The sequence below is a fragment of the Somniosus microcephalus genome, chromosome 16 (genome assembly GCF_052327205.1).
Source record: "Somniosus microcephalus isolate GS21.2 chromosome 16, FLI_Smic_1.0, whole genome shotgun sequence".
NCBI lineage: Eukaryota > Metazoa > Chordata > Chondrichthyes > Squaliformes > Somniosidae > Somniosus > Somniosus microcephalus.
Window position 1 is genome coordinate 99,882,346 of NC_141002.1, and position 25,793 is coordinate 99,908,138.

Consider the following 25,793-nt stretch of genomic DNA (forward strand, 5'->3'; position numbering starts at 1 on the left):
AAAGAGGAATCCTGTTGCCACTCTCCAGCAAAGCTGCAGGGTCTTTCTTTTGAGAGCAGAGCTGCGGCACTTTGCTACAAGGGTGGGCAAGCGCCTCTGACAGCCGCGGTTTCCTCGTTCCGTCAGACGCGGCATGCAAGGCAGCACGTGCGTGCCGCTCAAAGCTCGCCTGCGGTAGGGGGTGCTGGTGGTGGTGGTGGTGGTTGGGGAGGGGGAAAGTTACACTTCCGAGCCATGCCTGGCGTTCCGGTCTCCTCGAGGCTGAGGCCACCGGCGGGACGTCCCAAGCACGTTCACACCGCTTTTTGCATCCCGCACGTGGGCCAGAGCGGGCGTCAGCAGGTCTGCGGCGACTCGGGAGAGCTTATCGGCGCAGACTGCCTGAATTTCCCCGGCCAGCCGTCCTCGAAGCAGGCCCATGGCTGCGGAGTCAAGCAAACCTTTCAGGCAAGGACCAAGGAGAAGGCAGACAGTAAGGTCAGTGCTTTCATTCCAAACTTGGCGCAACTCTAACTTTTCAGCAGTTTCAGCAAAGGAATGTGTTGGACCTTCGCACCACTTTGGGCTAAATTTCCTGTTATCTGTGCCTTTATTTTTAGAACGACAATGAACTTCACACGGCTGCATTTTTTAGATGTTTGCGCTTTAAAAAAAAAATCATTCCCTGACCTCTAATTGACCAAGAGTTTCAGAAATATATTTCAGCAGCCCATGGGTGGGACTTTTATTCATCGTCAGTGGGGAAGGATATTTTCATCCGTCAGAGCTGAACTGCTAATTTTTTTTACTAGTGAATTTTGGGCTGTTAACAGGTATATGGGGAAAGAGCAGGGGGGAGTGGGACTAATTGGAGAGCTCTTTCAAAGAGCCGGCACAGGAACGATGGGCCGAATGGCCTCCTTCTGTGCTGTATGATTCTATGAACTGCTTTAAGTGAATAGTTGAAAAGCGTTACTTGTTTTGTTGCTCACGTGCGTTGTCTGTCGTAGTTCAGTATTGATATAGGTAAGTGTGAGGGTGGTACATTTTGGTAGGAAGAATAAGGAGGCCCCATAGTCCTTGGAAAATAGGTGTCCAAATGGGGCCAAAAGAAAGACTTGCATTTCTATAGCGCCTTTCACAAGTACCATACATCCCAAAGCGCTTTACAGCCAATGAAGTATTTTTGAAGTGTAGTCACTGTTGTAATGTAGGAAATGCGGCAGCCAATTTTGTGCACAGCAAGCTCCCACAAACAGCAATATGATAATGACCAGATAATCTGTTTTTGTTATGGTTGAGGGATAAATATTGGCCCAGGACACCGGGGACAACTCCCCCGCTCTTCTTCAAAACAGTGCCATGGGATCTTTTACGTCCACCTGAGAGGGCAGACGGGCCCTCGGCTTAATGCCTCATCCAAAAGACGGCATCTCCGACAGTGCAGCACTCCCTCAGTACTGCACTGAGCGTGTCAGCCTGGATTATGAGCTCAAGTCTCTGGAGTGGGGCTTGAACCCACAACCTCCCGATTCAGAGGCGAGGGTGCTGCCCACTGAGCCATGGAATCTGGGGGGTACAGATACACAAATCACTAACTGTAGCGACGCAGGTTAATAAGGCCATAAAAATGCAAACAAATCACTGGGTTCATTTCTAGAGGGCTAGAATTGAAAAGCAGAGAAGTGATGTTAAACTTGTATAGAACCTTGGGTAGACCACACTTGGAGCACTGTGGACAGTTCTGGTCTCTATATTATAGAAAAGACATAGAGGCACTGGAGAAGGTGCAAAAAAGATTTACGAGAATGATACCAGAATTGAGAGGTTATACCTATCAGGAAAGATTGAACAAGCTGAGGCTCTTTTCTCCAGAAAAGAGAAGACTGAGGGGTGACCTGATAGAGGTATTTAAAATTATGAAAGGGTTTGATGGGGTAGATGTATAGTGTTGTGTCGGTACCTTTCTACCTAGACACAATTTAGGACTCAGAACTCAGAGATTCAAACATGAAGTGCTTTATTGGAAGGAAAGGAAGTTCTGGCGTGCCATCTCCATGGAGACACTAACTTCAATGGCCTTTTCAAGAGTAATGTTGTCTTCAGTAAGAAGGCGCTTCAGTGTGGCTGCATTTTGCAGACCACACACAAGTCTGTCTCTAATGGTGTCATTCAGCACCTCCTTGAACTGGCAGTGTTCCGACAACCTTTTTAAAGCAGCAATAAACATCGTCACTGATTCCCCCTCCTCTTGATTCCGTTTGTGAAATCTAAATCTCTCAGCAATAACCAGAGGTTTTGGTGAAAAATGTGCTCCAAGAATTTCCACTAGTTGCTTATATGTTTTAGTTCCTGGCTTATCTGGCTGCACGAGGCTGCGAAGTAAATTGAAAGTCTTCGGCCCGATTACACTCAAAAAGGTAGGCACGACCTTTTCATTTGCCACCGCATTCGCCAATACAAAATAGTCAAAACGTTCCATATATGCGCTCCATTGCTCCACATTTTCATCAAAATCACCAATGTTTCCTAATATAGTCGCCATCTCACGTTTCAAATTAAATTTTCTGTTTACTCACTGCACCCGTAACGTACGCAGATTCATCCGCTCCTCGTTGCCACTTGTTGTGTCAGTACCTTTCTACCTAGACACAATTTAGGACTCAGAACTCAGAGGTTCAAACATGAAGTGCTTTATTGGAAGGAAAGGAAGTTCTGGCAAGTTCTGAACAAAGAGAGCTAAACTTAACCGAGAGAATACCCAACCATTTATCTCCTGTGACAGCGCCACCACAGGTGGGAGGAGAACACACAATAGAACACACAATACATAACATATAGAAGATGTTTCCACTTGTGGGGAGACCAGAACTAGGGGCCAGAAATATAAGACAGCCACTAATAAATCCAGTAGGGAATTCAGGAGAAACATTTTTACCCAGAGAGTGGTGAGAATGAGGAACTCGCTACCACAGGGAGTGGTTGAGGGGAATAGTATAGATGCATTTAAGGGAAGCTGGATAAACACATGAGGAAGAAAGGAATAGAAGGATATGTTGATAGGGTGAGATGAAGAGGGGTGGGAGGAGGCTCGTGTGGAGCATAAACACCGGCACGGAGCTGTTGGGCTGAAAGGCCTGTAAATACTATGTAAACATTGTTTGTGAAATGCTAAAACCAATTGTACGAAATGGCTTTGCTTGTTGGCACACCCCAGGATTTCCCAATATGTTGTGGAGAGGGTGCAGAGGAGATTTACTAGAATGGTACCAGGGATGGGGAATTTCAGTTATCTGGAGAGACTGGAGAAGCTGGGATTGTTCGCCTTAGAACACAGAAGGTTAAGGGGAGATGTAATAGAGCTGTTTAAGATCATGAAGGGTTTTGATAGAGTAAATAAGGAGAAACTGTTTCCAGTGGCAGGAGGGTCGGTAACTAGCGGACACAGATTGAAGGTAAGTGGCAAAAGAACCAGAGGGGAGATGAGGAAACATTTCTTTACGCAGCGAGTTGTTGTGATCTGGAATGCGCTGCCTGAAAGAGCGGTGGAAGCAGATTCAATAGTAACTTTCAAAAGAGAATTGGATAAATACTTGAAAAGAATTTTTTTTACAGGACTTTGGGGAAAGAGCAGGGGTCAGTGAGACTAATTGGAGAGCTCTTTCAAAGAGCCGGCACAGGCACGACGGGCCGAATGGCCTCCTTCTGTGCTGTGTCATTCTATGATTCCATGTGGTTCCGCCGAGCCCTCACTTTTGTAATATTGCCCCTGCTGCAGCTGACACGCGTGTTATCGCATCTGTATGTGAAACCGGGATTCCCCTCGGTCTGATGGAGAGGATGCAAAAGGCCCCATGGTACCATTCGAAGTGTAGGAGGGACTTCTTAGAACCGCGCCAATGCCTACATTCCAACAGTGACTGCACTTCGAAAGTACTTCATTGGCCGTAAAGCGCTTTGGGACGTCCTAAGGACGTGAAAGGCGCTATAGAAATACAAGTTCTTTCTTCTTTTCTTTGTGGATGCCAGGCTGTGCCGAGGTTTGACCTGAGGACCAGATGGTAATCAAACCAGCATCGTAACGAAAACCGCACCAGGATACCTGCCCTTAGACTGGTGTTAACATCAATGAAAACGATGCAAGATTGTAATAGTTTGAAGTGAAGGAGCAGGACTGAAGAATTTAATCAGAGGTATCTTGAACCAACTGGCCACAATTTGTCGCTGTTGGTTTATGACTGTGTAGTTTGAAAGGTATTTTAAGAAGGAGTTAGTAAGGTGAAGCAACACTGCTGTGTGCAGTACTGAGCACTATAGACCAGAAGGGTCCCTGCTTCGATTCTCGGTCCGTGCTGTGTTAGCCAATGTCAAGCTGGGCGACAGCACATACACTGCCATTAGCTTTCGTGCCCATGGGCTAGGGAGGAGAAAGCACAGGTGGTATGTGTCAGCCATGGCTCAGTGCATCAGAAGGTCGTGGGTTCAAGTCCCACTCCAGAGGCTCGAGCACAAAAACTAGGCTGACACTCCCAGTGCAGTACTGAGGGAGCGCTGCACTGTCGGAGGTACCGTCTTTCAGATGAGACGTTAAACCGAGGCCCCGTCTGCCCTCTCAGGTGGACGTAAAGCATCCCATGGCACTATTTCGAAGAAGAGCAGGGGGAGTTATCCCCAGTGTCCTGGGTCAATATTTATTCCTCAATCTACATCACTAAAAGAGATTATCCAGTCGTTATCACATTGCTGTTTGTGGGAGCTTGCTGTGCGCAAATTGGCTGCCGCGTTTCCTACATTCCAACAGTGACTACACTTCAAAATGACTTAATTGGCTGTAAAGCGCTTTGGGATGTCCTGAGGCCGTGAAAGGCGTTATATCTTTGTAGCCTCCACCAGCCCTACAACCCTCTAAAATCTCCGCGCTCCTCCAACTCTGACCTCTTGTCCATCCCCCACTTCCGCCATTGGCGGCCGTGCTTTTGGCCGCCTGGGCCCTAAGCTCTGGAATTCTCTCTCTGCCCTACTTTAAGACGCTCCTTAAAACCTACCTCTTTGACCAAGCTCCCTCTCCTAATTTCTCCTTCTTTCGGTGCCGATTGCTGCCTGATTTACGCTCCTCATAATCATAATCATAATCAACTTTATTGTCATTGTTAGTGCACAAGTGCAGTACAACGAAATGTAGGCTTGCGGCTCCCGAGAGTGTACATTTAGATTAAGACATTTAAACATTCAGCATACATCTGGCTTGTAATACATTAACATAAACATAACCATAATAAAGTGCATTGGCAGATGTGCAGGCTTTAGAGTTTATTTGTGGAGTTCAGTAGGATGACAGCCCTGGGAAAGAAGCTGTTCCTAAATCTGGTCGTTCGGGTGCGAATGCATCTGTAGCGTCTCCCAGATGGCAGGAGGGTGAACAGACTGTGGCTGGGGTGGGTAGGGTCTTTGATGATGGACCGTGACCTCCGTAAACAGCGTTTCTGGTATATGTGCTCTATGGTCGGTAGCCAGGTGCCGGTAATGCGTTGGGCAGTTTTGACTACCCGCTGCAGGGCTTTCTGGTCATAGTAGCTACAGCTGCCATACCATACTGTGATACAGTTCGTCAGGATGCTCTCTATTGTGCAGCGGTAAAAGTTAGAGAGGATCAGGGGTGACAGGTTACATCCCTTCAGCCTCCTTAGGAAATATAGGCGCTGCTGGGCCTTCTTCACCAGAGAGGAGGTATTGAGGGACCAGGAGAGGTCTTCCGTGATGTGGACTCCGAGGAACTTAAAGCTGTCCACCCTGTGAAGCACCTTGGAATGTTTTCCTGCATTAAAGGCGCTGTGTAAATGCAAGGTGTTGCTGAATTAGAAGTCGGCAAATGTATTTAAATGTAACTGAGGTCGTCGTCAGTGATTAATTCCATCATCGTGTCACGTGCTTAGATTATATCACTCACAATTCTGTTGAAATCCATCAAAGATTTTTTTTAAACAAATAAAACGCCACTTTGATGTGTAACACACACACATTTCTTTTACAGCTTGATTTATATTGGAATTATTATTGGACTCGGAGTTAGTATCCATGATTATAACTCGCGGTTCTTTTGGAAATTGCGTTGGGAATGTACCAGCGGCCTCATGTACCTGTAAATTTGCTGTCTCTGGGCACCAGGGTTTATTACTGAAAAATACCAGCTGCCAACAGAATGTTAATCTGTTTTGTATTGAAGATTGTTTAACAGATGCTCTGTCTGAAAAAATGGCTCGCGTCCCAAGCTCTGTTGTGCCAGGTTTAGTCCCTCATCCAGCGTGAGTCTTGCTTTCGTTTGGACAACCAAAAATATAGGCAATAAAAAGTACATCTCGGCAGCTGCCAGCATTCAGCTTTAAAGTCTTATTTACAATATAATCGACAGCAGTGAGGGGCGATTCTTTTCCGCGCTTTGAAGGCAATTTCGCTCCAACCAACTCGCCAAGTGAAACATAATTTTCGCTCCGACCTGCTCCGAATCGTTTCCATTGGCGGGGAAGTGGCTGCCTTCCGCTGTGGCAGTTTCTGTTCAATGATGTGTGCTGAGCCCCCTCCTCTACTCCCTCTTCACCCACAACTGTGTGGCTGTTCATGATTCCAACACCATCATCAAGTTTGCGGATGATACCACGGTAGTAGGCCAGATCACCAACAACGATGAGTCAGCCTACAGGGAGGAGGTCCAGCATCTCGTGAAGTGGTGCGCCGATAACAACCTGGCCCTCAACATCAAGGAAACCAAAGAAATCAGTGTGGACTTCAGGAAGTCTAAAGGCGGAAGTCACACCCCCATCCACATCAATGGGGCTGTGGTGGAAAGGGTGGACAGCTTTAAGTTCCTCGGAGTCCACATCACGGAAGACCTCTCCTGGTCCCTCAATACCTCCTCTCTGGTGAAGAAGGCCCAGCAGCGCCTATATTTCCTAAGGAGGCTGAAGGGATGTAACCTGTCACCCCTGATCCTCTCTAACTTTTACCGCTGCACAATAGAGAGCATCCTGACGAACTGTATCACAGTATGGTATGGCAGCTGTAGCTACTATGACCGGAAAGCCCTGCAGCGGGTAGTCAAAACTGCCCAACGCATTACCGGCACCCGGCTACCGACCATAGAGCACATATACCATAAACGCTGTCTACGGAGGTCACGGTCCATCATCAAAGACCCTACCCACCCCAGCCACAGTCTGTTCACCCTCCTGCCATCTGGGAGACGCTACAGATGCATTCACACCCGTACGGCCAGATTTAGGAACAGCTTCTTTCCCAGGGCTGTCATCCTACTGAACTCCACAAATAAACTCTAAAGCCTGCACATCTGCCAATGCACTTTATTATGGTTATGTTTATGTTAATGTATTACAAGCCAAATGTATGTTGAATGTTTAAATGTCTTAATCTAAATGTACACTCTCGGGAGCCGTAAGCCTACATTTCGTTGTACTGCACTTGTGCACTAACAATGACAATAAAAGTTGATTTTGATTTTTTTTTTGATGATTTGTGGGTGAAAGTATGGCCCTAGTTGAGCGACCTGGCCTAAGTGTGCTGATTGATGGCTACACCTTTAGGGTATTTAAGGTGAGTGCTTTGCACTCACTCTGCCTCTTAAGTCTTGTTTTAGGATGATCGGAGGTGACGGGGCGAGTTCACTGCTACCCAGCAAACAGACAACAACAACAACAACTTGTGTTTATGTAGCGCCTTTAACGTAGTAAAACGTCCCAAGGTGCTGCACAGGAGTATTTTAAGACAAAAAACTTGACATCGAGCCACACAAGGTTAAATTAGGGCAGGTGATCAAAAGCTTGGTCAAAGAGGTAGGTTTTAAGGAGCATCTTAAAAGAGGAGAGAGAGGTAGAGAGGCGGAGAGGTTTAGGGAGGGAATTCCAGAGCTTAGGGCCCAGGCAGCAGAAGGCACGGCCACCGATGGTGGAGCGATTAAAATCAGGGACGCTCAAGAGGGCGGAATTAGAGGAGCGCAGATATCTCGAGGAGGTTGTGGGGCTGGAGGAGATTACAGAGATAGGGAGGGGCGAGGCCATGGAGGGATTTGAAAACAAGGATGAGAATTTTGAAAGACACCCTGGAATGACATGGAAGCTGTAGAACAGAAGCAGGCCCTTTGGCCCAGCTGGTCTATGCCTGTGTTTATTCTGCACACAATCCACCTCCATTTCTAATTGCCTCTTTCCACCCTCCTCTTGTACCCCTCTATTCCCTTCTCCCTTATGTATGCCTCAACCCTCCCCTTAAATGCATCAATGCTCCCTGCTTTAACCACTCCACATGGCAGTGAGTTCCTCATTCTCACCGCTCTCTCTCTCTGAACAGATTCCTCCTAAACTCTTTATTTGGTCTGTTAGTGGCCAACTTATATTTTGCCCCCTTGTTCTGGTCTCCCCCAGAGGTGGAAACAGTTTCTCCACATCTGCCCTTTCAAACCCCTTCCTAATGTTTAAAGACCTCTATTAGGTCTCCTTGAATCTCTTTAATTGCACAAAATATTCAATGATAACGCTAATATTTTACACCCTCAATCAACCCTAAGTTACTAAATTGAGCTACATTCTCAGCGGTATAAATTGGTCTGAAATTTTTTTTTAAACCCCCAAAAAGTTTTTAATGTTTCCATTCCTGCAGAAAACGCAGCGGACAGTTCGCGCAGAGGAAGATCCCACAAGTAAGATAATGATCAGATCATCTGTTTTAGTGGTGTTGATTCAGGGATAAATATTGGCCAGGACACCAGGGTGGACTTCCCGGTCTTCATCAAGTTGTACTATGGGATCTTTTACGTCCACCTGAGAGGGCAGATGGGACCTCAGTTTAACGTCTCATCCGAAATATGGCACCTCCGACCAATGTTCCCGTTAAGCTGTGCGCCAGCGCGATCGCATAGCGGTCTGGAGGTCCCGCGCAGGCCGCTCAACGGCTTACAATTGAAATAACCGCACATGGGCTGTGCCCCGCCCCAAAAAAGTTAGTGGGAGCATTGCCTCCGACAGTGCAGTGCTCACTCAGTACTGCCCGTCCGACAGTGCAGCTCTCCCTCAGTACTGCCCGTCCGACAGTGCAGCACTCCCTCAGTACTGCCCGTCCGACAGTGCAGCGCTCCCTCAGTACTGCCCCTCCGACAGTGCAGCACCCCCTCAGTACTGCCCCTCCGACAGTGCAGCTCTCCCTCAGTACTGCCCCTCCGACAGTGCAGCGCTCCCTCAGTACTGCCCGTCCGACAGTGCAGCTCTCCCTCAGTACCGCCCCTCCGACAGTGCAGTGCTCCCTCAGTACTGCCCGTCCGACAGTGCAGCGCTCCCTCAGTACTGCCCGTCCGACAGTGCAGCGCTCCCTCAGTACTGCCCCTCCGACAGTGCAGCGCTCCCTCAGTACTGCCCGTCCGACAGTGCGGCACTCCCTCAGTGCTGCCCCTCCGACAGTGCAGCTCTCCCTCAGTGCTGCCCCTCCGACAGTGCAGCGCTCCCTCAGTACAACCCCTCCGACAGTGCAGCGCTCCCTCAGTACTGCCCCTCCGACAGTGCGGCGCTCCCTCAGCACTGCCCCTCCGACAGTGCAGCACTCCCTCAGTACTGCCCCTTCGACAGTGTGGCGCTCCTTCAGTACAGCTCCTCCGACAGTGCGGCGCTCCCTCAGTACTGCCCCTCCGACAGTGCGGCGCTCCCTCAGTACTGCCCCTCCGGCAGTACAGCACTCCCTCAGTACTGCCCCTCTGACAGTGCGGCACTCCCTCAGTACTGCCCCTCTGACAGTGCAGCACTCCCTCAGTACTGCCCCTCTGACAGTGCAGCACTCCCTCAGTACTGCCCCGCCGACAGTACAATGCTCCCTCAGTACTGACCCTCCAACAGTGCAGCACTCCCTCAGTACTGCCTCTCTGACTGTGCAGAGCTCCCTGAGTAATGCCCCTCTGAAACTGCAGCGCTCCCCCAGTATTGTCCCTCCGAGAGTGAAGCACTCCCTCAGTACTGACCCTCCGACAGTGCAACACTCCCTCAGTACTGCCCCTCCGACAGTGCAGCACTCCCTCAGTACTGCCCCTCCGACAGTGCAGCGCTCCCTCAGTACTGCCCCTCCGACAATGCAGCACTCCCTCAGTACTGCCCCTCCGACAGTGCAACACTCCCTCAGTACTGCCCCTCCGACAGTGCAGCACTCCCTCAGTACTGCCCCTCCGACAGTGCGGCGCTCCCTCAGTACTGCCCCTCCGACAGTGCGGCGCTCCCTCAGTACTGACCCTCCGACAGTGCAACACTCCCTCAGTACTGACCCTCCGACAGTGCAGCACTCCCTCAGTACTGCCCCTCCGACAGTGCAGCGCTCCCTCAGTACTGCACCTGCGTCAGTGCAGCGCTCCCTCAGTACTGACCCTCCGACAGTGCAGCGCTCCCTCAGTACTGCACCTGCGTCAGTGCAGCGCTCCCTCAGTACTGACCCTCCGACAATGCAGCACTCCCTCAGTACTGCCCCTCTGACAGTGCAGCGCTCCCTCAGTACTGCCCCTTCGACAGTGCTGCACTCCCTCAGCGCTGCGCCGAAATGTCAGCCTAGATTTTGTGCTCAAATCTCTGGAGTGGGTCTTGAATCCCCGACCTTGCTCACTCAGAGGCGAGAGTGCTGCCCACTGAGCCACGGCTGACACTTAAATAAGGAACGAGGTTAGTCACTCTGCATGCTTAAGTCAGTTCTTTCCCTTTGTCCCAATACAAACACCATGTGCATTATAACACCTGGATACTTCTCGTTGTAACCTTGAGATCGAGTGCGAAGTGCAGCGGCGAGTCCAGCGTGATTCCCTTTCAGCATGCCCCCTGGTACATAGTGATTTAGTGTGTGTACAAGCCAGGGAGACAGAATGCAGTGGTTTTCAGTCCAGGGCAGGGCGTTTATATGCTCTGCACAGAGGCGCAGTATATTCTAAGCCATTTCTGGATCCAAGAGATGCCATTCCTCAGTAACATCAATGATAGATTAACCAATTTAGCAACCATCTGTCACCCGAATGCCATGGCTGCTTCTATTATGCTGGCCTGCAGGATTGCGAGGTGGCCCCATTGCTAACCCCTCAGCACTTCATTGTCATTAATGCTAATTTAATCTTATTGGTGGGAAGGGAAGTAATTAGCTACACAGCCAACATGCAGCAATGAAAGAATTTTAATGGCAATCTTACATGAAACATAATCTTGCTGGCCCGAGGCTGTACTACAGTTGTAAGTAACAACACAACGAGTACGATATCATTTAGGTAAGTGTTTTTGCGGCAATAAAAGACATGAGAGGTTTAATTGGTGCGGGCGGTTTTTTTCCCCTTCGTTTCTCGCTGGGACGAGTTCTGAGAGGCTGCTGGCGACACAGGACACAGCATGTGGAGGTTTTCACAGGGCACGAAAATGGGGACCGAGGACGGAGTCAGACTGCGGCAGGTGCGTGTGCACCTTTACGCACACACCCACTCTCTGGTGAACGGGCTCAGTGCAAGGCTCACATCTGCCGCTTACAGGCGAAGAGACTCAAAGTACGGCGAGGGTCGACCCAACCCTGTGGCATTCCAGGCAAGGAATCATTTCGGAAAGAGATCGACTGAGTTTTTTTTCTGAAGCATTGCATTTATGTTTCCAGTGTGGGTAAGGGCGACGGATTCGTTTTTCATCTTTCTTTCGGCCAGAGCCCAATCTTGGAATGTTCGGAGTGAGGCCGGTTTGTATGGTGCTTCCAAGTCTGCCGAGCATTGAAGAGTTGGGCCTGGATCCTGCCGGAGCGGGGCATCTCGCGGCCTGCCCCGTTCGTTAGACTTTTTCCCCCTCACCCTTCAACTCGAACATTTTTTTGGGCCGTAACTTGCTGGGAGCGCGAGCTGATAACGGGGCGGCGCGGGCAACGGGGCGTCCGGGACCTCGGTTAATGACGGGACCAACAGTCTGTCTCCTCGACCAACGAGATTGAAGGATGGAGAAAGAAACTGAGTAACCATGGAGAAAGAAATCGGGTGAATTAGAGTCGAATCAGGTACAGAAAGATTGGATTAAGAGAGAGAGGGAGAGAAAGAAGAGGCAGAAAGGAAAAGTAAGCAAAAAAATTGACGTTTTTAAAAACTCTAACAGTTCACTACCTGAAGGAATGAGATTGAACAGTTTAAATTGTTCCCTTTCCGGGCTGTAGAGATTGACTGGCATTGCATCAACAATTATCACATCGTTAAAAAGGTACTTAAGCTTTTAATTACCAAATTTAACTTTCTGCAGCACGTTCAATACACAAATCCAGCAAGTTCTTAAAAATAGCGGGCAGTGCTGAGAGCGGAGCGAGGTAAATCGATCAGCAAGTTCTGGAGATTCACCACTCACGGCGTATCTCTTCATCCCCTGAACTCACCGGCTGATCTGCACATTAATGACAGCGTGCGTCGTTAACACGCTGTTATTTTCCAAGCAAGATCTGGCCCATTGGCTTTATAATAAAAAAAAGACACAAATAACAGTGCCGTCCGTCCGATGCTTCCTGACGTAAGAAAACTACTAGGCACTTGGTCTAAGCGTTAAAGCTTTAATCAACTGTTTTACAACATGGAGGTCTAGTTGTGTCCTTCACTAGTTCCTGTTAAGAATGTCCTGCGCAAGCTGGGCCCGTGCCCGAGTATTTATACTCTCCCTGGACAGCGCCACCCGCAGGCCGCTCAGTATTATTTCACAAGTCTTTCTTTCATGAATGACTGATTCATGTCACTTACCATTTTCAGTGACAGGACATTAATGTGCTAACAGGCTGTGCCATCTGGGAATACAGGAGCAGGTGGAGGCCAGTCAGCCCCTCGGGCCTGCTCTGTCATTCAATCAGATCACGGCTGATCTGTACCTCAACTCCAGTTACCCACCTTTGCTCCATATCCCTCGATACTCTTACCCAACAAAAATCTCATCGATCTCCGTCTTGAAAGCTCCAATTGTCCACAGCCTTTTGAGGGAGGGAATTCCAGATTTTCACTACCCTTTGTGTGAAAAAGTGCTTCCTGATTTCACTCCTGATTTCAGATTATGTCTTAAGAAAATATTGGCATTTCTATAGCGCCTTGCACGACCTCAGGACGCCCCAAAGTGCTTTACAGCCAATGAGGCTCATTTGAAGTGTAGTTGCTGTTGTAATGTGGGAAACGTGGCAGCCAATTTGCGCACAGCAAGCTCCCACAAACAGCAATGTGATAATGACCGGATAATGGTGCAGATATTCCGATCCCTATGGCTGGGTACGCGCTGTGCACTCACCTGTAGGGACATCGGAAATGCCAGTCTCAGGCATGCACAGCGCATGCGCTGGAAACCGGCATTTCCGATCTGTCGAGAATGCTCTGGACAGATCCTCCGGCTGCCCTGGAGAAGGGCCTCTGCAGGGGGGAGTTACACTTTTTGGAGACCCTCCGCTCGCGGAAAACACTTACAATTCTTACGCCTGGTAAAAGCCGGCGTAAGGCCTGATTTTACCAGGATAAGAGTTGAAAAAAGTTTTTTAAAATTTTTTTTTCCACTGATTTATCATTTAAAAATACTTTAAAAGAAAGGTAAGTTTATTTTTAGCCCCGTTAAAAACTTTAATTATTTTTTCAAAAAATAAAATTTTTGTTTAAAATACTTAATTTATTGTAATTTAAAGTCATTTTAAAAATGTGATTTTTTAGAAATTTATTTAAAGTTTTACTCTGTTTTGGGGCTGATCTCTATTAATAGATTTGATCGGTCCTCCTGTCAAATGTATGAAGGGAGATTCCCTTCTCTGATTGGCTCCCCATGGCCCACATGATACCAGGGACGCTGCGAACCGCCTGCGCCCCTGGGATACGTGGGCCCTGCACACCGCCAGTTTGAAGAAGCCCAGCAACGGAAATCTGCGGCTCCCGGGAGCCCTCCGGTCCAGGCGGAGATCTTTCCAGATCGCAGCCCTCCGCCCGCGGGAGGCCGGCGATGGGAATTTCTGGGCCAATATGTTTTTTTTAGTGATGTCGCTCGAGGGATAAATGTTGGCCCAAGACAACAGGAGAACTCCCGCCGCTCTTCATCAAAATAGTGGCCGTGGGATATTTTACGTCCACTTGAGAGAGCAGACGGGGCCTTGGTTGGACGTCTCATCCGAAAGACGGCACCTCTGACAGTGCAGCGCTCCCTCAGCACTGCACTGGCAGTGTCGGCCTTGATTTTTGTGTTCAAGCCTCTGGAGTGGGACTTGAACCAAGGACCTCCTGACCAACACAGCCGTCCAGCTCTCTGTCGGTCCCGTGCAATCTGGGACCAGCTTCTACAAAGTTAAGTTCCGCGCGTGCGTGAAACTGTGAATGGGCCGCACAGTCCCTTAAAGGGACCGCGCACCCAAAAAAAAAGCAATTAGGGGGAAGATTGCTTCTGACTCCGAGGCGCTAGCGTTCCCCACTGAGCCATGGCTGACACTCGAGGGCGCATCTGCCCGTTGCTGTGCCAGGGCCATATTGGATCGCTTGGGTGTGGGAATATTGGGCAGGTTTTCCTGCCGTCTCTCAGTTGCGAGTGGTGCATGGCGTGAGTAATCAGGGCGTCTGAAGGGACAGGAAAAAGCAAAAGGTTGTTTTTTGCTGACTCGTTTTTATAATGCATTTTGCCTGGTCCCTTTTTGTTATTCGATCTCACTCTGTACTTTATGATGCGCAAGTCATTTTCTACCTCTTGTAAGTTGTGTTAAACTGGCCCTAATTTTGAATCTATTGTCCTCCGCCAATGACACTGTTGAACTGGCTGCTGGCAGGTGCTTGACTTGCCCACCTTTCTGAGGATCCTGCCTTTTGCTCAGTGCTTCCATTATGAAGGTTACATAACGCTTTGTTATGTCACTCAGGAACATCTCAAAAGTGCTTCACATACGCTGAATTACTTTGAAGGGAAGCAATTAAAAGAGAACGTAACAGCAAGGAGGTGATGATGGTTATAACCAAGACATTGGTTCAGACACGGTTGGAGTATTGCGTGTCGGTTTGGACACCCCTTTATAGAAAGGATATTAGACACCGGGAAAAGGCACACTGTTCATCCTCTCGGATGATCCAAAGGATGAGAAGATGTTATTACGATTAGAAATGTGGCAAAACTGGGCTGAATTCACTGGAGGAGGGTAGCTTAAGGGGAAACCTGCGAGGGCAGACGGGGCCTCGGTTTAACGTTTCATCCGAAAGACGGCACCTCTGACAGCGCAGCTCTCTCTCAGCACTGACACTGGGAGCGTCAGCCTGGATTCGCTGTCTCTTGAGAGGGTCTTGAACCCACAACCTTCTGGCGCTGAGGCAAGAGTGGCTACCCACGGAGCCACGGCTGACACCTGATCCACAACTGGCGGGGTTTTACTGAAGCGCTAACAACTCCGGTTTCCTCCCACAGTCCAAAGATGTGCGGGTTAGGTTGATTGGCTATGATAAATTGACCCTTAGTGTTAGGGGGATTAAATACGTGGGGTTACGGGGATAGGGTGGGATATGTGTTGGTGTAGGGGTTACAGGGATCGGGTGGGATATGTGTCGGTGCAGGCTCGATGGGCCGAAATGGCCTCTATCTGCACTGTGGGGTTTCTGTGATTCTGTGAACTGTGTAGGTGATCCCATCAGTCAATGTGCCCACAACATTGGACAGAAACCATGCAAGGGTGCAGCGTCGTGCTGCACCTGGACTCATACAGCGCTAATTGCGGTGTGTCTTTTCTGCACTCAGTTATGTGTAGACCTTCTGTTTCTCATTGAAAGGTGATTTGTAGAGGAAAAAAAATCTCAGAAACCACAATACAAAGTAGGCAGTAATCAGGATTACTCGGAACAGATAAATGATATCCCAGCAAGAGCAGCAAAGCCTTTGAATATTCTCACGAATTGAAGTACTGTGTGACTCAGGGGTGACTCACCCGGAGTGCGTTGAGATGTATCAGTCACACTGAAACCTGAGATCATTCTTCTATTTCCTGGATATTAAGAGGTTACTGTTTCATGTTGTGTTTCTCTGGCGGTGGCAGGACTGCGAAGTGAATTGCGAGAAACTTCTACTCAAACAGCAATTAAGCCCATTTTAGTTATAGTGTGTATGGAAAGATGAGCTCAACTTCAAACGGAGAGGAAATGAGATTGAAGTAGGGGCGGGAGGAGGCTGGTGTGGAGCATAAACACCGGCATAGACCGGTTGAGCTGAATGGCCTGTTTCTGTGCTGTAAGATTCTACGGCCCCGATGTTAGATTGGGGGTGGGGAGGGAGCGGGGCTGTTTTGAGGTTGGGAAACCCGGCAGGACGGGTTTCCCTCAGGTCTGGCCGAATTTAACAGCAGTGGCTGATTACCATTTCTTTGTCTCCGTTTCCCCCGCGGCAGCCAGCCAGATTGAGAGGCGGGCTGGCTGTCGGGCGGTTAGGCCTTTGGCACCAGGCCGCAGGTGGGAGTGAAGAGGAGAGGAGGGAGGGATCGGAGGCCTGGGGTGGGGGGAGATCAGAAGGGTCTGGGAGTTGGGGTCAGGTTTCAGATTGTTTACATTTTTACATGTCAACGGGACCCAAACCCACCCATTTTTGGGGGTTAAAATTCCCCCCTATTGAATGACACAGCACAGAAGGAGGCCATTCGGCCCATCATGCCCATGCCGGCTCTTTGATTGAGCTCTCCAATTAGTCCCACTCCCCCCTGCTCTTTCCCCATAAATTAGCAATTTCTCCTTTTCAAGTATTTATCCAAATTCCCTTTTGAAAGTTAACATTGAATCTGCTTCCACCGCCCTTTCAGGCAGCGCGTTCCAGATCACAACAACTCGCTGCGTAAAAACAATTCTCCCCAGCTCCCCCTCTGGTTCTTTTGCCAATTACCTTCAATCTGTGTCCTCTGGTTACCGACCCTCCTGCCACTGGAAACACTTTCTCCTTATTTAATCTATCAATTTAGTTAATCAAATCAAATTGGCTGCAATGTGCTTTGGGATGTCCTGATCATGAAAGGCGCTATATAAATGCAAGTCTTTCTTTCTTCCTATGATTTGACAGCGCCAGGCTGAGCCTTGTCCCTTTCATTAACGCACAGGAGGGGGGATGCTCGTCTCCTTTTGCCTCTTGCCCTTGGGGCAGGTTCTTTTTGCAAACACATCTATTCACCAAGTTCAGGCCGCTTTCAAGCACACAGAAGTTGTCTTTTTGCAGCAGTTTGACAGCAAAGGGTTAATAACGCACGGGCCTTTCAAGCTCCTCCACAATGTCCAGCTGTTTGGACTATCTATCAGGACGATGGAAACCACAACAGCTTTGCGAGCCAGCACTTGACCCCGTTAATTGTTCCCTGGGATCATTGCGGGACTATTCCAAGGCTCTCCTGGCCGACCTCCAATCTTCCACATTCCTTAAATTGAGCTCATCCAAAACTCTGCTTCCCGTATCCTAACCGGCACCACGTCCCGTTCACCCATCACCCCTGTGCTCGCTGACCTACATTGGCTCCCAATCCACCAAGGCCTCAAATTTAAAATTCTAGGGGGGTGAAATTGGGTGGAGCCGCAAACGGGGCGCCAAGCTCGCCTGGGCGCCGGAATTACCGCTGCGATCGGAGCAGCAGCGATCGCCGGAAATTCAGCTTGAGCGCCCCAAGAGGGACACGGGGCGAGGCTCGAGGTGCTCCGCGTCCCTCTTAGGGCGCTGAAACTGAATATCGCAGCGCAACGTGCCGCAGTGCCACACGCTGAGGCACGGCGTGCTGTGGTACTGCAGGCCTTCCTCCCATTCTTAAGGGGGAGGGGCCTGCACCAGTGCGATGAGCGATCACGAGTGCTGGCAAAAGAGCCCGGCACCAAGGAGAAGTGCCGGGCTCTCGGAAAACAGCCGGCAATGCCGCGGGGGGGCGATCAGGAGGCCGGGGACGGAGGTGCTGGCAGGCGGCCGCCGAAAAAAACGGCCGCCCCGCACCTCCACCTTAATTTGCGCCACTGCCGCCACAGGTAGGCCCCGTGAACCGGGCGCGATTAGCGAACGGCGCTACAGAGGCGGTCGCTGCCAAATATCGCGATTGGGGCGGTAGCGGGGCGCTGCGCACACCGATGACGTCATCGGTGGCAGCGCAGCGCAACAGGCTAACGCCGCCATTAGCGCCCCAGCTAAATATCGCGGGAGGCGTGGCCAGTGGCGCTAAAGCCACTGAGTGCCCTCTTTAGGTGCTAACTGGTGGCGCAGCCCACCGAATTTCTAGGCCTAGATCTTTGTGTTCAACTCCCTCCATGGGCCTCGCCCCTCCCTATCTCTGTAATCTCCTCCAGCCCTACAGCCCTCTGAGTTCTCTGCGCTTCCCCCAGTTCCGTCCTCTTGCGCATCCCCCGACTTCCTTCGCTCCACCATTGGTGGCCGTGCCTTCAGCTGCCTGGGCCTTGAGCTCTGGAATTCCCTCCCTAAACCTCTCCGCCTCTCTCTCCTCCTTTAAGACGCTCCTTAAAACCGACCTCTTTGACCAAGCTTTTGGTCACCTGTCCTAATATTTCCTTCTGTGGCTCGGTGTCAAATTTTGTTTGATAATCGCTCCTGTGAAGCGCCTTGGGTCTTTTTACTACGTTAAAGGCGCTGTATAAATACAAGTTGTTGTTGTGTTATCCAGTTTATTCTGGCTTACCAACAGCTGGACAAACCTCGCCGAGTGCACCATTTTGAAATTTCTACAATAAAGATTTTTGTGAAAATATTCTGCATAAATGATGTGCCGCATATAAGGTAAGCATCAGATTTACTTTCTCTGGGCACGCAATGAGGGATGCTGTCTTTCACATTACGGGAACAGAGGAAGTCCGTATATCTGGGGTTTAACGCGGCACTTGGTCAAAGTTACCATGTTGCACAGACTGTTGGTTGGATAAAGAAATACAACCTGCAGGATAAACCAATTAGGAGCCAGCAACTTCTGCCCGGTGTTGAACATATTTATAAACACCAATGACATACCATGCATCTTTACTTTTGTGCAATTGTTCATCTCACTTTTCACTGTACCTGGTACCTTTTGAAGGTGGCAGGACAAGTTGATAAGGCTGTTAATTTTGTTTATTTGTCTGATAATTGCTCCTGTGAAGCGCCTTGGGACGTTTTATCAACTTTATCAAGTTGCTGTTGTTAAAAAAACAGACGGGATCCTGGGCTTTATAGATAGGGGCACAGAGTACACGAGCGAGGAAGTCATGCTAAACCTTCATAAAACACTGGTTAGGCCTCAGCTGGAGTATTGTACTTTAGGAAGGATGTCAAGGCCTTGGAGAGGGTGCAGAGGAGATTTACCGGAATGGTGCCGGGGATGAGGGACTTCAGTTATGTGGAGAGAAGCTGGGGTTAAGCAGAATATCTTAAGGGGAGATTTAATAGAGGTTGTCAAAATTATGAGGGGTTTTGATAAAGTCGATAGTTTCCAGTGGCAGGAGGGTCGGTAACCAGAGGACACAGATTTCAGTTAATTGGCAAAAGAACCGGGGGAGAGATTGGAAGATTTTTTTCTACGCAGCGAGTTGTTGTGATCTGGAACGCGCTGCCTGAAAGGGCGGCGGAAGCAGATTCAATAGTGACTTTCAAAAGGGAATTGGATAAATACTTGAAAAGGAAAATTTTGCAGGGCTGTGGGGAAAGAGCAGGGGGGAGTGGGACTAATTGGAGAGCTCTTTCACAGAGCCGGCACAGGCACGATGGGCCGAATGGCCTCCTTCTGTGCTGTAAGATTGATTCTATGATTCTTTGAATATGATGTAAAGATTTTACATCCACGTCTGTGCTACTCTTACACAATGTTTTTCATTTCTGTTTTACCCCCTGCCTTTCAGACTCCCCCATCAAGCACGTCTCGCACTATTACCCAGCTAAGACAAGACAGTCATCCCGCTCCCTTGGCTCTGATAATGGCTGCCGTCAGCCACCAAGAATGATCCAGGTTAAGTCATCCTTCCCACAGATTGCTCGATTGAGTTCTGTGGGGGATTATGCCTCTTGACGTCCATCGGAGCTTCATATTGTTAAACCATTAACATGCAAAAACTGTTTAAATCATCTTCTTTCCCGTCTGACATGTGTATGCCGTGTTCCCCGTAGCGCCGTAACTTACTGTGCTGCCTCGTCCCTCTCGGCTTGTGAGGCAGTCCACGAGAGTCGGCGATCAGACTCGGGAAGACTTGCACTCCAGGGCAAAGTCTACTTGCATTTTACAAATACAGCACCAGTCCTTTAAAACAGCACACGGAGCCATGGGTTAGTGTGTCCTGACTCAAAGTTGCAGAACAAAACAAATGTGGCAGGTGTTTTTTTTAAAAAAGGAGTAGGATGTGATTTACGAGGCATATTTTATCCTCCAATTCTGATGAAAGAAAGAATGAATGACTGAATTAATTAATTAATCAATTAATGCATGAATGAATGAATGAATGAATTGGATGGATGAATTAATTAATTGCATTTATATAGCACCTCTCACAACCTCAGGATGTCCCAAAGTGCTTTACAGCCAATAAAATACCTTTCAAGCATAGTCCCTGCTCTAATATACAGAAGCAGTCAGGAGACCAAAACTGTACACGATAGATTTAAAAAAAAATCCTTACCTAAGAAAGGATATACTTGCCATAGAGGGAGTGCAGCGAAGGTTCACCAGACTGATTCCTGGGATGGCAGGACTGTCGTATGAGGAGAGATTGGGTCGACTAGGCCTGTATTCACTAGAGTTTAGAAGAATGAGAGGGGATCTCATTGAAACGTATAAAATTCTGACTGGGCTAGACAGACTGGATGCAGGGAGGATCTTTCCCCTGGCTGTGGGGGTCTAGAACGAGGGGTCACAGTCTCAGGATACGGGGTAAGACATTTAGGACTGAGATGAGGAGAAATTTCTTCACTCAGAGGGCGGTGAACCTGTGGAATTCTCTACCCCAGAGGGCTGTGGAGGCCAAGTCACTGAATATATTTAAGAAGGAGACAGATAGATAGATTTCTAGACACAAAAGGCATCAAGGGGTATGGGGAGAGAGCGGAAATATGGTATTGAGATAGAGGATCGGCCATGATCATATTGATTGGCGGAGCAGGCTCGAAGGGCCGAATGGCCTACTCCTGATCCTATTTTTCTATGTTTCTATGTTTCTAAGCGTAAGTCCCTCTGAAAATGCCAGTGATCCAACAGAATAAGTTGTTCCTGCTTTTTAAGAGCGCCACTGGTCCTGGCAGAGACGGCATTTGTCCTAGTGCTTGTGGTGTGTTCGCCTCGGCAGGAAGTGTTACTATTGAATAGAACTCCAAAAGGATACATGTTTAAGTTTCCTTTCTGGTACGTGCTCAACTCTTTGAAGCGCTCTATTTTTGGATTAGAATGTGAAACGATAACAAAAATAAGTTTACTTAGTGACTAAACCTGACCCTGGTCCTTACTGCGCTGTGTCATGATGTCACATGCTTTTGGATCTGCCATTAACCCATTAATGTGGGTTTTTTTTGCCCGAGAGAGAAGTGGGTTAAGGGAGGTCCCAACGTTGGTATAGAAAGTATTAAATGGCATAGATAAAGTGAACCCAGAATGGCATGTTGCCAGTCAGAACATTAGGACAACTGTTAATGAGTGAAAACTAAATTAAAACAGACCTCCGAAATATAACTCTTTCCTCAAAAAAAACATTCACGACCTCAGGACGTCCCAAAGCGCTTTACTTTCAAAGTGTAGTCACTGTAGGAAAAGCGGCAGCCAATTTGAGCACAACAAGCTCCCACAACAGCAATGTGATAATAACCGGATAACCTGTTTTTAAGTGATGATGACTGAGGAATAAATATTAGCCTGGCAACCGTGGAGAACTCCCCTGCTTTTCTTTGAAATAGCAGCCACGGGATCATTTGCATCCACCTAAGAGAGCAGACAGGGCCTCGGTTTAACTATCCGAAAGACGGCCCCTCTGACAGTGCGGCGCTCCCTTAGTACTGCCCCTCGGACAGTGCGGCGCTCCCTCAGCACTGATACTCTGACAGTGCGGCGCTCCCTTAGTACTTCCGCTCGGATAGTGCGGCGCTCCCTCAGTACTGCCCCTCCGACAGTGCGGCACTCCCTCAGCACTGATACTCTGACAGTGCGGCGCTCCCTTAGTACTTCCGCTCGGATAGTGCGGCGCTCCCTCAGTACTGCCCCTCCGACAGTGCGGCGCTCCCTCAGTACTGCCCCTCCGACAGTGCGGCGCTCCCTCAGTACTGCCCCTCCGACAGTGCAGCGCTCCCTCAGTATTGACCCTCCAACAATGCGGCGCTCCCTCAGTGCTGCCCCTCCGACAGTGCGGCGCTCTCTCAGTAATGCCCCTCCGACAGTGCGACACTCCCTCAGTACTGCCCCTCTGACAGTGCGGCGCTCTCGCAGTACTGCCCCTCCGACAGTGCGGCACTCCCTCAGTACTGCTCCTCCAACAGTGCAGTGCTCCCTCAGTACTGCCACTCCGGCAGTGCAGCACTCCCTCAGTACTGCCCCTCCGACAGTGCAGCACTCCCTCAGTACTTCCTCTCCGACAGTGCAATGCTCCCTCAGTACTGCCCCTCCGACAGTGCGGCGCTCTCGCAGTACTGCTCCTCCGACAGTGCAGCGCTCCCTCAGTACTGCCCCTCCGACAGTGCGGTGCTTCCTCAGGACAGTCCCTCTGACAGTGCAGCGCTCCCTCAGTACTGCCCTTCTGACAGTGCAGCGCTCCCTCAGGACAGCCCCTCCGACAGTGCGGTGCTCACTCAGTACTGCCCCTCCGACTGTACAGCACTCCCTCAGTACTGACCCTCCGACAGTGCGGCGCTCCCTCAGTACTGCCCCTCCGACAGTGCGGCGCCCTCTCAGTACTGCCCCTTTGACAGTGCGGCGCTCCCTCAGTACTGCCCCTCCGGCAGTGCGGCGCTCCCTCAGTACTGCCCCTCCGACAGTGCGGCGCTTCCTCAGTACTGCCCCTCCGACAGTGCGGCGCTCCCTCAGTAATAACCCTCCAACAATGCGGCTCTCACTCAGTACTGCCCCTCCGACAGTGCAGCGCTCCCTCAGTATTGACCCTCCAACAATGCGGTGCTCCCTCAGTGCTGACCCTCCGACAGTGCGGCGCTCTCTCAGTAATGCCCCTCCGACAGTGCGACACTCCCTCAGTACTGCCCCTCTGACAGTGTGGCGCTCTCGCAGTACTGCCCCTCCGATAGTGCGGCGCTCCTTCAATACTGCCCCTCCGACAGTGCGGCGCTCCCTCAGTACTGCACTGGGAGTGTCAGCCTGGATTGTGTGCTCCAGTCTCTGGAGTGGGACCTGAAACCAGGACCTTCTGGTGCAGAGGCGAGGGTGCCATCCTCTGAGCCACGGCCGACACTTAAAAATTCTACCTGAATGTCACCACCCCAGAGGACGAGCAAGTAGCAGGCGAACGAAAACATAATGCCTGCAATCGGGATCGATATAACCAACAGCATTCTCACTGGGAGATCAGTCCGAGCAGGAATGCTCGACAAGGATGCATGTCCTCTGCTCGGCCTTGCTTCCCAGAGAATCGCCCTCACATTAATCTTCCTGAGGTTGGCCCATTCTTCCAGCCAGGTTCCACTAGCCAAATAACAGGCTTGCAAATTGTTTTGGCCTGATCAACATGAATGAGTGGCTTAGGACGAGAGCTTATTTATGTTTAGCTTCCCTACCTTATAACAGTGACCGCACTTCATTGGCCGTGAGGTGCTTTGGGACGTCCTGTGATTGTAAAAGGCATTTTATCGGTTCCTCCTTTCCAGATACAATGTAATGAAAATGACTGAAGTTATGACTTTGAGTGAGACGTTGCTGAATCAGATTGGCTGAGCTGTTGTCCAAAGCTGGGTTTATTATTGGCCCTGAATTTGCGGTCGGTATTGGAGTACGCTCTCAGAGTACGCCGTCATACCGCCTTTGAAATTGACTGCAAGCTTTGGGATTTCCGTACACGCATAGGCTCAATCCTGAACTCGCGGTCTGTCAACTTCCGATCGCGCATGGGCTTTGACGTAAGAAAACTACTAGGCACTTGGTCTAAGCGTTAAACAAAGCTTTAATCAACTGTTTTACAATATAGAGGTCTAGTTGTGTACTTCACTAGTTCCTGTTAAAGAATGTCCCGAGCAAGCTGGGCCCATGCCCGAGTATTTATACTCTCCCACCAGCAGGCCGCCCAGTATTATTTCATAAGTCATTTCCACATGAATGGCAAGATTCATGTCAGGCTTCGCTGCGCGTTTCACCTGCCCCTTCAAGTCAACGTGCTGGCGAAAAGTTGGGCTAATTGCCCACCTACTGCGCTTCAATTACCCTGAAAATCTTTACAGCTGGTGCAAACAGGCGCAGGAGCCTGCTGCACAGCGTAAGGGGTGGTGTGGTGTGGTGTGGTGTGATGGGTGGGGGGGATGAGAAAATTGTATAAATTTATGCTACAGTGATGCACTGGTTCATGCCTGAGTGGATACAAAGTTTGAAAGAAACTTTAATTTGTTCGAGTTTAAAAACAGGGCCTTTTTTGCGTCGCCAGCTTTGCTGCCCAAAAGCCTTTTGTAGTTTCAGTTTAATTATTTCCCAACTTCTATTTAGAGAGGATTTAATTCACTTTCATGATTTCCTCATGTTATCAGACATTTAAATTCTCGATTTTAGATTGTTTAAATGAATCAAAAGTTAGTTAGTCTACTAGAGGAGACTGTAATCATAGGTTTGTGTATTCTAATCTTGGTTTATGCAGCAGGTACTATCATAATTTATTAATAAAACAGCATTTCTGGATGCTAAATTATTTAAAATGAGTTGTGGGCAAATCCGCAATCTCCTCTGTTTCCTGATTGGCTAAGAGTCAGGCAGTGAAAGGAGCACCCCTGGGATCCATGGGATACGACACTGAGCTCGACACTGCGCTCGACACTGAGCACCACACTGAGCTCGACACTGAGCTCGACACTGAGCTCGACACTGAGCACTACACTGAGCACTACACTGAGCACTACACTGAGCTCGACACTGAGCTCGACACTGAGCTCCACACTGAGCCCGACACTGAGCTCCACACTGCGCTCGACACGGAGCACCACACTGAGCACCACACTGAGCACCACACTGAGCACCACACTGAGCTCGACACTGAGCACTACACTGAGCTCCACACTGAGCCCGACACTGAGCTCGACACTGAGCACCACACTGAGCTCGACACTGAGCACTACACTGAGCTCGACACTGAGCTCGACACTGCGCTCGACACTGAGCTCGACACTGAGCTCGACACTGAGCTCGACACTGAGCTCGACACTGCGCTCGACACTGCGCTCGACACTGAGCTCGACACTGAGCTCGACACTGAGCTCGACACTGAGCTCGACACTGCGCTCGACACTGAGCTCGACACTGAGCTCGACACTGAGCTCGACACTGAGCTCGACACTGAGCTCGACACTGCGCTCGACACTGCGCTCGACACTGCGCTCGACACTGAGCTCGACACTGCGCTCGACACTGCGCTCGACACTGAGCTCGACACTGAGCTCGACACTGAGCGCGACACTGAGCACCACACTGAGCTCGACACTGCGCACGATACTGAGTACCACACTGAGCTCGACACTGAGCTCGACACTGAGCACCACACTGAGCTCGACACTGAGCCCGACACTGAGCTCGACACTGAGCTCGACACTGAGCTCGACACTGAGCACCACACTGAGCTCGACACTGAGCTCGACACTGAGCCCGACACTGAGCTCGACACTGAGCCCGACACTGAGCTCGACACT

At 49.7% G+C, this 25,793-nt stretch overlaps 1 protein-coding gene across 1 annotated transcript in view; it reads left to right on the forward strand.

The window, feature by feature from the left end:
* Nucleotides 1–234: 234 nt before the first annotated feature.
* nav3 (neuron navigator 3) overlaps nucleotides 235–25,793 on the forward strand; it is a 483,558-nt gene continuing 457,999 nt past the window's right edge. Inside the window, exon 1 of the mRNA XM_086009556.1 lies at nucleotides 235–477. Coding sequence (XP_085865682.1) covers nucleotides 235–477 — 243 coding nt within the window. The remainder of the gene's footprint in view (nucleotides 478–25,793) is intronic.